At 37.7% G+C, this 14,109-nt stretch overlaps 1 protein-coding gene across 12 annotated transcripts in view; it reads right to left on the bottom strand.

The window, feature by feature from the left end:
• CREBBP (CREB binding lysine acetyltransferase) overlaps positions 1–14,109 on the bottom strand; it is a 95,166-nt gene that overhangs the window by 11,420 nt on the left and 69,637 nt on the right. For all 12 annotated transcript variants that reach the window (XM_075106050.1, XM_075106038.1, XM_075106041.1 and 9 more), the window contains 7 exons: positions 13,736–13,824; positions 8,169–8,249; positions 7,360–7,416; positions 6,014–6,091; positions 5,460–5,527; positions 1,248–1,398; positions 249–395 (listed from right to left, as the gene is read on the bottom strand). In XM_075106050.1, the coding sequence (XP_074962151.1) occupies positions 249–395; positions 1,248–1,398; positions 5,460–5,527; positions 6,014–6,091; positions 7,360–7,416; positions 8,169–8,249; positions 13,736–13,824 (671 nt within the window). The remainder of the gene's footprint in view (positions 1–248; positions 396–1,247; positions 1,399–5,459; positions 5,528–6,013; positions 6,092–7,359; positions 7,417–8,168; positions 8,250–13,735; positions 13,825–14,109) is intronic.

Here is a 14,109-nt window from a genome sequence, read left to right as displayed (position 1 = left end):
GGGTACCTTTTTTTAGACGTCAAGAATATAACAGTGAGAGGCAAAATTAAATACAGAATACAAAAAACTAAGTTTTGTTGTGATACTTGTTTTCCCCTTCAAAGTAATCTGCAGTCACACAGTATGACTTATTTGTGCCACAGAATTGAAATGTATCTCCCAATCTTCTGTATTTGAGAGTAACTGTCCCATGAATGGAGCAAGGTGTTCGCTGTGCATGCACCACCGGTATAGAAATGAAAGAGTACCTTGTGTTTGGAGGGGGGCAATCTGAGCCATACTCCTGTACATGCATGCCAAAGAAGCATACATCTACTCCGTCTATCTCCTCGAATGCAAACAGAGCTTTGGTACGGTAAGGGAAAGATTCTGACATCTCACCAGAGTCCACAAATCTGAAGGAAAGGATGGCAGGAAGGAACAGTTAAAAAAAAAAACAAAAAACCAAACCCCAAAAAACCAAACCAAAACAAAAAAAAGAACAAGAAGTTAATTATTAAACAGTGTCCTCCTAGAATGAGGAAATTATTTTTAATCTCATGTTTAAGTCATTAGAAGTTTTTACACAGAAGTTAAATAGGGTCAGATCAGAGCTGTATTAAAACAGGGAGTTCCTGTCAATGCAAGGTCTGTTACTATAAAACTCACAGAAACACGTATAGTTAACATACGACTGAACAGGCAAGCATTGAGTACAGGAGCATCCTCAAAAACAGCAAGCCTTTAAATACGTCACAGAGTAAAAAATCTGATGCATTATGATGAAGAGTTGTCACGTAAACAGTCTTTATGAATTAAAGCCAAAATCCTTCATTTACGATGAAGCAAATTAAAAATAGCTTCTGAAAGCTAAAGTATTTATGAAAATACAACAAAATTAAGGAACAGAATCTCAGCAACCATTCCAAACTAAGCGATGAATTCTGTAATGTTAACCAAAATGTGGTCAGACTCTCCCTCAAAATTTAGTAATATAGTCATAGCATTATGACCAAAACCAGAATGTTCCTGCTACTCCCCCCCTTGCAACAGTCAAAATACAGTTGCCACCTCCTCTGAGTTCATTTACTGCATGCTGCTTTTTTTAACCTCTCACAATCTTACTTACTTTTTCCAAAGTTTCAAAAAATGTGCAAAGGGATTAGGGTGCAAATTGGCACAGTTCTGCGATATTTATGCAGGGAGCCTTCAAAATTAAAGAAGAAAAAAAAATCCAGATTGCATTTATTATAATTAATAGAACTAACCTGGATTTCATTCCTGGTTTAACTTCTACTGTCTTATCTGAACTTGCTACTACTCTGACAAAGACCTCTCCAGCTTCAGGGTGATTCTGTCGCCGCAAAAATTTGTTTACTCTGTCTTCCAAATGGTTTCCTAAACGCGTAGTCTGTAGCCCTAGAAATAAAGGGGGAGAACATGACAACAGAAATGTTAACACTGGAGAAATCACTGTTAAGTTCAGGGTGTTACCATGCTTGTAGGGTCTTTCAGCTTGCTTTCCTGTATAGAAGTTGGTTTTATTCCCTTTGTTTTACATCCATATGAAAATGGAATGATTTTATTTATGCAGCCAAAATTTAAAAAGCAAAGCCATCCATGTTTTTACCCAAGCCTTAAAAGTGTTCACACCCTAACATGGAAGCTAAAACCACTAGAGTGGGAAAATTACTTAGTTAAGTGAACTAACAAAGAAGGCTTTACATCGCATTTTTAAATTTGCAGGCTTATTTTATGAACACTGCAAATGTTTTCTCCTAACAAAAACACTATCTGGCTGTTTGACAGAGATTACATCACTTTATAGATCTGGCTCAATGCCACACCTTTTCAAGCAAAGCAAAGCAAATCAACAGAAATGAAAAGCCTTTTGACTTCAATGGAGATTTCATTGCTTTTTCTTTTCTTTTCAAGAGAGCTCTTTTAGATTGAACAGTTACAGTAATCTGCACATAAAGCGTAAATAGTTCTTGCACAGTGATAGAGGTTGTAAAAGTTCAAGTCCACATATTGTCCAGATCCCCTCTCAGTCTTTACATCTACAATTAGCTTTTGTGGGGATAGCTGTTTTTGTAGTGTTACAGGATGCAATGTTTTTCAAATAAATCCACAACAAATTACAGAAATTAGGATGAAGATTTTGGTTTAAGGTAAGAAAACAGACATAGAACACTCTTTTGACTTGAAGATTTAGGACTATTTCTCTTATCCTACTGTACTTATTTACCAACTTGTATTTCTACTTCATTTTTATGGTCAATCTGCTATCTTCTCCAAAGTGATGGTGCAACCTCCAGATGTTCGTTTTACTAAAATGCATTTAATTTTCAGCTCTCCATTGATTAATTTTTCAGTTATTATTTGGCTACTGACACAAGGCTATTGGTTCTTTTTCCTGACTAATGAGCTTGCATATAGAATGCTGCAGTGAAATATCTATGCTAAAAATTATTTTAGGCTCCAATACTGGTGAAAAAGCTACATATACTCAAAGGAAGATCTCACTTTAAGGTACTTATATACTTAAAATTTTATTTTACAATCAGTTTATAGAAATTGCCAAACACAGCTATCTTGTTTTATATCTTTTAGTCTGTTTCCATGTCCAGTGAGATTCTGTGGTTAAAACCAGCAGAACACAGTCTAAACATAATTTACCTGGAAGCCAATAATTAAATTTAAAGGCAGATTGAAGTAAAAATACATTATGGACTTTACCAATACACTGCCTTTTCCAGTGTTTCCCAGCCCACTACAATATATTGGGCTTTCCACATATAATAGAAGGGGATTGATTTTAAAGGAAATTAAAAGAATTTTAAAGAAAATTCACAAATATTGTCTGAAGAAATTAGTTTTGTTGATTTCTCCAAAGACAAACAGAAAAAACCAGGAACGGCTCCATTTCAGCTAACGAGTTGGTACAATTTTAGAAAGCCATTTTAGTTAACTCTACTGTCTTGTCGTGTTTTCGTTTTATCATCTTTCCAATGCTAAGCAACCAAAGCATATCTGCTTCCTTCCTTATGCTGCAATGCATTAGGACTTGAAAACAAAACAAAAAAGACCAGATAAGATGATAAAAGAAATAGGCAGCATTAAGATTACATGCACTATAAGGAAAGGATCTAAAAGCCACATATTTTGATATATCAGGACATGCAAATCCTTTAAGAAAGCAACTAGATTTTGGTTCTTGGACACCCCTAACATATGTACTGCCAATAAAAGCTCAAGTCTCAATGAAAGCTGCTGTGCAAACTTGAAAAAAGGCATCCAAACCAGTAACAACATAGAAGGCTTTCAGGCTGCTTGAGTACAGAAGCTTTGTTGCAGTAGCAATGGCCAGACATTTGTTACTGGATGAGTAATCAGACAGATAGGAAGAAAGTCAGACTTCTGGCTTACTGTGTCTTTTTGTCAGGAAACTACTTTGGGTGACTTATTTGTCAGGATATCTTTTGTCTTTGAATATCTCTGCATTAGCTACTGGTTAAGTATATATTTGAAGATTTTCTTAGTAAGAAAAATACTTTAAAAGTCAGGAATTTCACAGCATAATCCAGCTCTACACTGCTTTATAGGTTATATTTGGCATGCTATCAGTCAGCTCTATGCAACTTACTTGCGATGTGGTTAAGATAATAAATTTTACTTAATACATAATAGGAATATGAATGTTAACATAATGGCGAAGCAATAGCTTGCAGCTGAGGGACACGCTATCTCGATTATTAGCAATTGTGCCAGCATGCTTGAGAGAGTGGAAGTATTGATGGCAATTCAGTAAGTGAAGGTTTTTATAGGGAGGGAGGGGGAGAGGAGAGAAAACCTGTTAATGTTTCAAGCTTTCATTGCTCATTTTTGGTTTTAGGTCAGCAGCAAGACCAAGGTTTTGACAAGAGCAGGCTTTCCTTCCCTGTTCTTGTGTTCCCACTAGGGACCTGTTAAAGAAAACTGATCTCAAGCACTGAGCCCACTAGTGGATTACCGCTGGCAGCAGGATTCAAATTGTCATGGGAAAAAGAAAACAAGATAGCCGAACAGCAGGGAAAGGAGAAGGAAATGGAGATCAATGGAAAGGAAAAAAAGCACCATTACTTCCCTGTCCAGATCCCCAAAGAACAGAATGGTTACCTTAAACTAAATGCTGGTTACTCAAACTTTAAGCAATGTCACAGAACAACCGCAGACATCCAAGGAATGGCATACTTAAGACAATTTACATCACTATTTACTATAAAGGCAATATATAACAGAAGGGACATCTATTTAAAATGGTTATCTAAAACTACATTTTTATTTCATCATTTTATTCATGTTCTCTTACAATTTTAACCTCTTTAATGAGACTAATTTTAATCTTTTTTAACAATACTGTCTTGCTTACGTCAGGTTATTCCAGAGACCATTTTGATTACTGTAACCAAATATGTCTCATACAGCATTATCATCTCCAAATCATCCCCCTTCAAATCTCATATTATGCAATCAACCGCACATGAAGTTATCAAGAAGTTACATTTAGTGCAAGAACACTCCTTTATTACAATTTGGAAGATTTAGTCTTGCAAAGTCACAGTATGCAAGGTAATGCCCGGAACTTCCAAGGACCAACGAACAAGGGAGTTATCAAGTGTACTTGCAAGTTCTAGTTGTTCCAAGTGTCTGAATCACTGAATTGGTTTCTACACTCACTTTATTTTTTTACTCTATGACACTGACACTGCACTTCCAACGCTAGCCCCTACTCCTCCCCCTCCCCAAAACATGAACGAGTAAAAGCTACCAAATCATGTTCTCTGATATTAAACGCACGCAAGGAACACCTGTGTAAGGATTACTAAGGAGACCGAGACACCTTGACCTTGCAGCTTTTGGTGCTCTTTTTAGTGCACATTTCAACAAGATCATGGCAATGGTTATTTCCAAGAAAATCTAGACATGTAGTACAATTGGTTACTTATTCCAGCGGACAGTTCTTACACCACAGTCTACTCTAGCAGCAAGAAAAGCTCTTTAAAGTACATTAGTACCTGGCACTACCACAGTACACCTGAAATGCAGTACAGCTTGTTACTACATGTTATTGGAAGGGCACAGAGGTGACAGTAATTTACTACAGTTTCAATACTACATGGAAACATGTCTAAATATAGCCAGTAAAGTGCATGCAGCCTTATGTTTCTCCTGTTCCCCCTTTCTGAATCTTAGAAAAATAAGGACGTAGATGCCAAATACCTCAAGCAGTGTTAAGACTGACCACAGACACATGAAGAGTAGGTCTTTAGAAGGTTGATTAAAATTCTGACAGCTACTAGATCCTTGGTCTACACTTCCTCCCATTTTGCATATGTTCCTGTACTGTCTATCATAACAACCAAAGTCTCTATCAAAAAGCTATTAGGGGTGGAAGGAGGAAAGAAAGGTGAACATAAAAATAGAAACATCAAACTCACTTTTAGCACTGAACTTGTTTTCTTTGCGTGTTCTACCAGTCTTCTTCAGACAATTATCACAGACAAACCTATTGGTAAAAAAAATTGTCAAAAACTTAGCATAAATCCATTACTGGCTAACTTAAACCCAACGTTTGAACCCATAATTTAAATGTCAGAGTACAATATATTTTTCTCTGGATTTGAACAGCTTGTATCTCCATTTTCAAGTGACAAAGTCTTTATAAACTGGTTTAATTCTGCCAAGCAGTCACACCTTCATTTGTGTTCTGTAGTACACAAACTTACCTCCAACCAACTTCCATGGTTTAGTAGTTAGAAGGAAACCACAGAAATCTGTGTATGTGAACAAGTTGGTTTCATGCACATTTTCATCTGAATATACTGAAATAAGACCCCAAACAACTGTATTTTTTAGAAATGCTTTGTCCTTTTGTGCTCAGTTCTTAAACGGCAGTGACCACGTATTAGAGAGCAAAGGCAGAAAATCTTGATTATATAAACTACATGGGTTTATTGTACAACGGATTAAAAAAACCTAACAAACGTCTTACCCTGAAGGCCAAATAATATCATAATGCAATACACAAATCTGGTGCATCTTCCGACCACACTCTTTGCAGTCAACAAACCTGAGAAGAAAAAAAAATCCAACAGCCAATCACTTCTATTGTTAGGCAGGTAATTTTCCAGAATTCAGCAAGAAAGGACTTTTCAACACTCTGCTAAGAACTGAATCAACTTCAGCAGGCCCAATTTATGTGTCAAGTTTAAAAAACAATCTTGTAGCGTAGCTTCAGATATAAGTCTGTAAATCTTATGTACAAATAAGATAAGATATATATATTAAAAAAGTATGAGTTTAAAAACGTGAAATGGGCTTTCATGCACAACTTTTTCTGAATCCTTTTCTAAGCAGAGTTCTAAGTTTTCCCAGCTTCAAAGGATTCTGCTCAACAATACCTCCACAGATTTAATTTTCAATTGTTGTAACAACCACAAGATGACTAAATGGTTGCTCAACTTACTGTAAATGTAAAAACTAGTAATTCGGGAATCACTGTGCCAAGAAAACATGTGTTAGCTTGTCTTCACCTGTATGGGCCTGCTGTAGCTTTTTTTTTTTTGGTCAAAATAATATAGCAAAATTGGGTTTTTTTGATGGGAAAGCCGTTATAAGTTTTCCCAGTCAAGAGTGCAACATTGGTTATAAAGCCAAATGCACTGGGGTATATCTCAGCAGTCTATCTTTAAAGGTCTGGGGGAGGAGCTCTGTTTAGCATTTACAGATATGGGTAAAGGAATCAAAATGTATTATGTATCAAAATGCCACAGGACAAGGTAGCAGTAAGATAAAATCTCGTTTCAGCTAGTTAAGGTCAGTAGGAAAGGTAGCACAATGCTACTGAAGAAACATTCACCTTGGCTTCTACTGAACTTCCTGAAGGTAATAAATGCAAGGAAGGAAGATGGCTCGTTCAGTGGGCTAAGCACTCAGGTGAAGAGAAAAATCATGTTTTACAAGTCTAGCTAACCCAGAGAAGGAAAATGCTAAAGTCCCCCACAGGTACCCAGGGCTCGGTGTGAAAGGTTCTGTATGATGGAGGGCCATTTTCAGCCAGTTGGGCAGTGCCTTGCAGAACACACCTTAGGAACTACCCAAATAAACAGAACTAGAAACTGCCATTAAAACAGGCTCACATTTTCCTCTTGGGTATCAATGGTAGACATCAAGTTCATTGTGCTGTGCTACAAACTCTAGAGAAAGATTCTGCAGCCTGTTTGGGCAGAGATGGGGGAAAAGGAAGACTTCTTTATTCACTGCCTAATTTCTGAAGTGCTGGCTAAAGGACAAGTGAAAGTGGTGAGATTATCTTAAAAACAATGGCCTGGTACTTACGGCTCTGGATCTAGTGTATCATTTTTCTTCTTTTCAAACTGATCCTTAGAGATGGTTCTAGAGACAAAGAGTCAATATGAAACTCAGTAGTACCTTTGTATCAGAGGCTAAGACAATATCATGCTTTTCTGAATTGCAGCAAGTGAGCAAACCAAGTCAGAAGAAAGCATATCAGTATTTATTTTCTATTCAGAGAAAGCAATTCAGTTTATTTTATTTTAAGCTACAGAAAATATTTTCCCCATTTCACTGTGTAAATTAAAAGCAAAATAAGAGATACCCAAGTATACACATAAATCTCAAATGATAAACAAGGGAAGCTATCGTCAGTAAAACAGCCCCCTTCCAAAACAGCTTGTATTCCTCAAATCTTAGAGCATCTTGTCTTCTCGTCAGGTTAAAGACAAGCCATTGGTTTAATAAACAAAAGCTGTACTTCAAAAGGTAAGACATCAGGATTAGCCGAAGTCTTTTATTTGAAAAGGTAAGGGATTAGTGACATTTACTGACACAGCTTCCGTTCCCCCCCTCCAACCACATTACCTAGTGTCTGCCACCCCCTGCAACCCATCTACGGGCAGCTCTTGAGTAGCACAACTGGACACAAGCGGCATTGCTGGGCAGACTAAGACACCCAACACAGTAACAACTGTTAGTCATCTGTTAGAGTAAAAATCTCCCATTAGTAAGAAAGCAGGCATTTCCCCACAAACGTCACCACCGGCCACGGGGTTTTACTGTCAAATCAGGACTAGACATCATCCCTCCTATTTAAAAAGGCGGCATGCGGAAGAAAGGAAGCAACTTACGTTTGAGGCTGGGAAGGGTCATCACCCAGGGTGACATTCTCCCCCTGGATTTCAGTGAAACACTTCTCACAGAAGTGATACCTGTCAGCAAGAAGGCCATATTTGGGTGAACTGGTCCAGCACAACATACAGCCACCCAAGCACGGAGCCACCAACCAGAGCAGGGCAGATCACCACGACGAAAGGGGGGGCGTTGTTGGTTGATTGATGGGTCAGTGTGGACAATGAGGAGGAACAGAGGGGAGGGGAGGGCAGGATTAGAGAACAGGGGAGGGAACAAACAGCACAGACGTAAGAGGTAAGACGCAAACACCAAGACAACACAGAGCAGAAAGCCAAGGCAAAGCACAGATTAGCATTCGGTCTCATTTTATACATTACTAACAAGTTGTCGGGTGTCAAATTCAAAATTTGGGGAGAATTCATGAAGTAGCTACCAAGCGCTACGTTTGTATAGACTTCAAATTTAAGAATTTGGATTTGATTTGCATTACTTCGGAAAAAAAAAATCTCTATGATTCCAGGCTTGCGACTGATTGAGTTTCCTTTGGTTAAAAAAACCAGCCTGTCAAAAAGCTTTAAGAAGAAATTTATTACAGATTTAAGTAATGAGAAGACATGCTGAAAGCATTTACTGATTGTCAGTAAAAACTGTAAAAGCAGAAACACTTGGTATTGGAAAAAGAATATAAATATTAAATTCAAAAGTTATTTGACTATAAGACTAAATGTGACCAATTGCTCAGCTATTATTATTTAATATAAATGAAACCAAATCCATACTCTAGACAAACATTTAACAGAAATGCAATTATGGGTCAGAGTTTCCAGCCATTTATCTAGAAGTACAATATATGTATATATGTGAACAACATTAAGTATTGTACATACATACAATATATTTATCAGGTACATTGAAGATGTGGATTTAAGCTTTACAAATTGAATATGAGGTTTTTGGTCACCAGACCAAGAGCCAATCCAAGTTACACTCAGCAAAACCAATACTGCAGTTTAACAAACCAAGCTGAGTAAATTGGAATACAACTCTGCGAAAATACAATCTGCATTTGAAAAAAAAACGTCTAAGTTACACAGATTTTTTTTTTTTGGTGGTTTTTTTATTTGTTTCAGATGAACTGGAACCAAAGTTGTCAGGGTCATTAAAAAAAAAAAAAAAAGGAGGCTAAATGTTTGGAAAGGATATGAATTCACACATGAACAAAGGTAACAAAGAGGCCACAGCTGTAAAATGCAGGAAGGCCACGAAGGATCATCAAAATAAAGGAGCTTTATGGAGGATCAAGAGTGAGAGAGTATAAGCAGCAATGGCAGCACAGTAAAACGCAGTTTTAGTACTCAAACACCAGAACCGTAAGAATGGTAAGTATAAAGGCATCAAACGAGACTCAATGTCACAATGAACCAACAACTTAAGGGATGGAGATTAATAAATATGGCAGCTTGCCCCTTCAAATACATACTCATACACTTAAACTACTGTAATCCAGGTGACAGATCTCCAAGGCTGTGCTTTCCTGGAGACAACAAAAGCCATTTATAGGCACTTATTGAAATCTATGGATCAGAATTCCCTCCTGCGACACACACTGGCCATCATGTTTCCACTACATATTTTCTAAATGCTTGTGAAACACAGCGGAAACAAGGGGGAGTGGGTCCTTCAGCAGCACTCGATGAATCGGGGAAAGACATTCTGCAGAGCAATCTGCGTCCTCCCCAGGCTGGAGCCAGGTCCACGTTACCACAGCATAATTTACAAGAGCCTGAAAACTTCTGCAAACTCTGCCAGCTGGCTCAGGCTTCAAGAGCTACTCTGCTAGCCAAGAACCACTTAAATGCAGCAGTACACTGAATCCTCCCCTCTGCAGGGAATACAGCGGGACTGACACAAAGAGGAAAAAGGTGTATTTTATTCTAGCTAATATAGCCTATACTGACATATCCATGTAATCATCTTACCAGCAGGGCAGCTGCAACTTTGATAGCAACCACATGAGCTAAAATGCCATGTTCCCTGCACAGAGGGCTACTTGCCAGACTACTGCAAGTTAAACTGCAAGTGAATTCTCCTGGGTCAGCTCAACTAGGATTAAACACACCACCCTCCCAAGGAAAACCAAGGCTTTTGGAGCCGATAATGCAACAGAACAAGGCCAGGAGAGGAAAAAAATGTATTCCATTAATTTGTAATCATTGGGAATGATAAATATATTATGGTTATTACAGAACAATATTACAAAAGAATTTCAGGGGCGGATACTGACACTGCACATCTCTTACACTGACTTCACTTGCCCCTCGCCCCATAGCCCTAAATTGGTACAGTATCATCTAATTTTTTAAAAAAAAACCCCAAACCTAACAAGTTCAGAATTTTATATTCTTTTACATATTGTCCATGTCCTTTTTACCCTATAATGTGATGCTTTAAATTTTTCTTCAATTAAAAAACCCCACCAATACTAACAAGGTTGCTCATTTTAAGAGCCAGATTGGGAAGGGCTGAAACATAGCAGGATCCAAACACAGGAGTGTGTAGCCAGAAAAATCCAGAGTCAAGACTCCTAATAACTTTGCCACATTTAAACAGTCCCAGAGAAGGTTAATTCTGATCCATTTTCAGAATAATTTATGGGCTTTCAATGCACTCAGGAAACTGAGCAACAAGTCTGCCTTCGATACTGGATTTAAGTTACATCGCTGAAATCTAACTTGCCCCAGCAGCAGACGTATTTCGCCCTCTGTTCACAGCACAGCTACAGAAGCTCAGTCTCACAGAGCTGAGTCTTCGGTTCAGCAGTGCATTAAGCATGTGCTCCAGCGATCCATGGATCCAAAGGGGAGCACAGGATTTCATGTGCTGCAGAACCGAAGCCTAACGCTAGCAAGAATCAAGCCTTAATTCATGTTATTCAAATGAGGAAATAAAAATCAAAATACAGTGAAAATGAATCCCCTAAAGGTCATGAACATTTGTCCGCAAAATAACCAAAGTGAAACAATAGCTATAACTTATTATGGATATGGACCCTCAGAAACAGAAACTTGCTTGCGTTCACTGACTTCTGCATGTCACTACAAATATTTGACAAAATCCATAGGAAGCATACAATATTCTAGTTATAACAGTCATAGAAAATCCAAAGAATATATTTATTGCAACACATAAGAAGTGAAAAGCTTTTCAAATGCAGACTGTTCAGGTGACTGATTCCTGCTTATCAGAGAGTAATGTTATGGTTCAATACCAAAGTCCAGAAAATGCTCAATCTCTGCATTAACAGATTAATGTCAAACCGTAATTAAGTGCACTTAAAGGAAATTCTAAATTAGTAATTGGATGCTAGTACTGATATGAAACACCATTCAGTTTTCTCAACTGGATATTCACATATGAAGTGTATTTTCTGAACACTTCCTTTAACCTAAACTTCTGCCTTATTATGGAAGCCAAACAGTTCTATACCAAATAATTAACTTTTAATCATTGAACTGCAGTGCCAGAGTTCATTTATTCAATGGTGCCTAAATATTCTTAGTTGTGATTTAGTTACGCAATATGCTGGCCTTTAAGTACATCCAATTTTGTCTGTGCCGTAAATGGAAAAAGTCAAGAACATCTGACCAATTAAAGATCTCCTGGAACCACATAATTTGTTTTTCACTAATTTGCTACTCAGTTAAGAAAAATCCAAGATTTGAAGATCACAGTAACAGGAAACAGTTAATTTCACTGTTTTAGAGCAATACAGCTGATGAATAAGGGCCTTCTATGGTCTGATAGTCCAAATGCACACTTAAAATACGGCAATTGATCTTTAGAAATATTTTGTTAATAAAACCAGCCCAAACCCCTATTTGTCGCTCTGTTTAGTTGGCCTGAAATAGAAAACCTCACATACCCCCAACTCAAAACCACCCCAAATCCCCAAACCCCAACCCTTTCTCAGGACATCTGGATGAACAGATATCTACAGCTACTTCTGTTCTGCCACCAGCCTGCTGACACTTAGACAAATCACCTCCCTTTCATTACTACCCTTTTAGACTAAACTCAATGTAAATGGACTACCACATTTGCAACAGGTATGAAACTGAAATATTGCATCACCGAGTCCAGAGGAACCCACTGCCCCAGCAGCCCTGTACTTCTTGCTAGCAACCAACATTGCCTTCCACCAAGTAATCAAAATTATTTACTACTAACTTAAATAGGAAAGGTATAACAGAAAGAAAGCTGACCCCTTCTTCAATTATTTTTGAAGTTGCTATTCTTTTCAAATACACTACTACCTGGATGCATAATGGGAAAATTATTTGAAATTCTACCACGTGGAGTTTGTATTTAAGGGTTATTTTTCCCCCCAGTCCCAGTACTGAAGTACTACCTCTTCAAATGCATTTTAATTGCTTTATTTCTCTTCAGACTATTCTCAGAGTTCACAGTGGCTGTATAAAACCTTTTGAGAGCTTGTGAATCTACATTTCTCTGCATCAATACCATCTGCCTTGCAAAGGCTACCTAAGATCCAACACACAATGTAAGACGACACGTTTTCATCTCCCACACTCTGCTGCTTCAGCTAAGACACAACAGTCTTGCACCATCTTACAGCATGTTTGGTGATGTAGGGATCGTCCTAAGAGAGACGAAATGGAAGTACCAACTGTCTGAATTGGCTCTGTGACTTCAGTTAAGACAACAGCCTGCTGTGGACTTCAAACTTGGCAAGACTTACAGACTGCCAAGCCTCTGGAAAACAATTCTTAACTTTATTTTAAACCGGGAAAAGGAAGTTTGTGTCTCCCCCCCCCCCCCTTTTTTTTTTTTTGGGGGGTGGGGGGGCGGGCCAGACACGCCACATGACATGACAACATATAAGAAACCAAAACCAAAGCCAAGTTCTAAGTTTGCTTTGTTATTATAGCACTTCATTTAAGTATTAAATGGAAAATTAATATTATAACCATTGTTTAATCAAACACCAAATCCTACTATTAATTAAAAAATAATAGAAATTATTGTTTTCATAGCTTCTCATGGGATCTATGGGTAGTTTTCAATGCTAATTCAAAGTTAATTTAACTAGAATTAAGTACTAACTGGGAAAAGAGAATGTAAGTCTTGCAATCAATCACTGCCCCCTTTACTTTGCAAATTCTGACACTAATTTGAAAACAAACCTGCATATTTTTACAGTTCTCCCAGAAGAATGTAACATGATTTCTCACTGATTTTTTGCAATTTTGCCCTTCTCCCTCCAGCAAGCCCTGCTGCTCATTTTGCAGAAAAGATGGACAACTTCATTTCCACTTGACTGGTGCGTGGTGCAGCCTAGCTAATGGCAAGCACTTAAGTACAGTGTGTGCCAACCTGCAGTACAGGAAACTAAAGGGTCATCTGCAAAAGGACAGCTATAAAAGTAACTTTTTCATGACTTAGCTGACACAGGAAAGAAAAAGTTAATAATCCTCCATCTCCGTATCTGTAGAGAACTCAACACTTCCTGAATAAGGAAAAACCAACAAAGTCAAGGACTTACCTATTCTGGTAACTGTAGTAGGCAGCATCACGAGGAATAGTACACAACTGCTTGCCATAGCAGCACAAGGTCTGTGGAGAAAACTCATACTGCAAAACAATGGTGAGAAGAAGAGCTTTAAAATGTAATCTTATGTTAATCAAATATCTATTAGGCAAACCTGATGCTTGCAGATGTCATAATACATTGTTATGTTTACCACACTTTTCCAAGCTATTGTAAATATATTAACGCAGCTCTCAATTTAATTACAATTATTAACTATATAAGCTAAATAGCTGTCCCTCTAACCACCTACTTTATTGCCACATATATGGGAATCAACCAAAGCATTTTAATATTGCTTATAACCAAAAAAGGTGTTCTCCTAGGGA

Source organism: Phalacrocorax aristotelis, chromosome 10 (genome assembly GCF_949628215.1).
Source record: "Phalacrocorax aristotelis chromosome 10, bGulAri2.1, whole genome shotgun sequence".
Taxonomy (NCBI): domain Eukaryota; kingdom Metazoa; phylum Chordata; class Aves; order Suliformes; family Phalacrocoracidae; genus Phalacrocorax; species Phalacrocorax aristotelis.
This window is presented reverse-complemented; position numbering and strand designations above follow the sequence as displayed.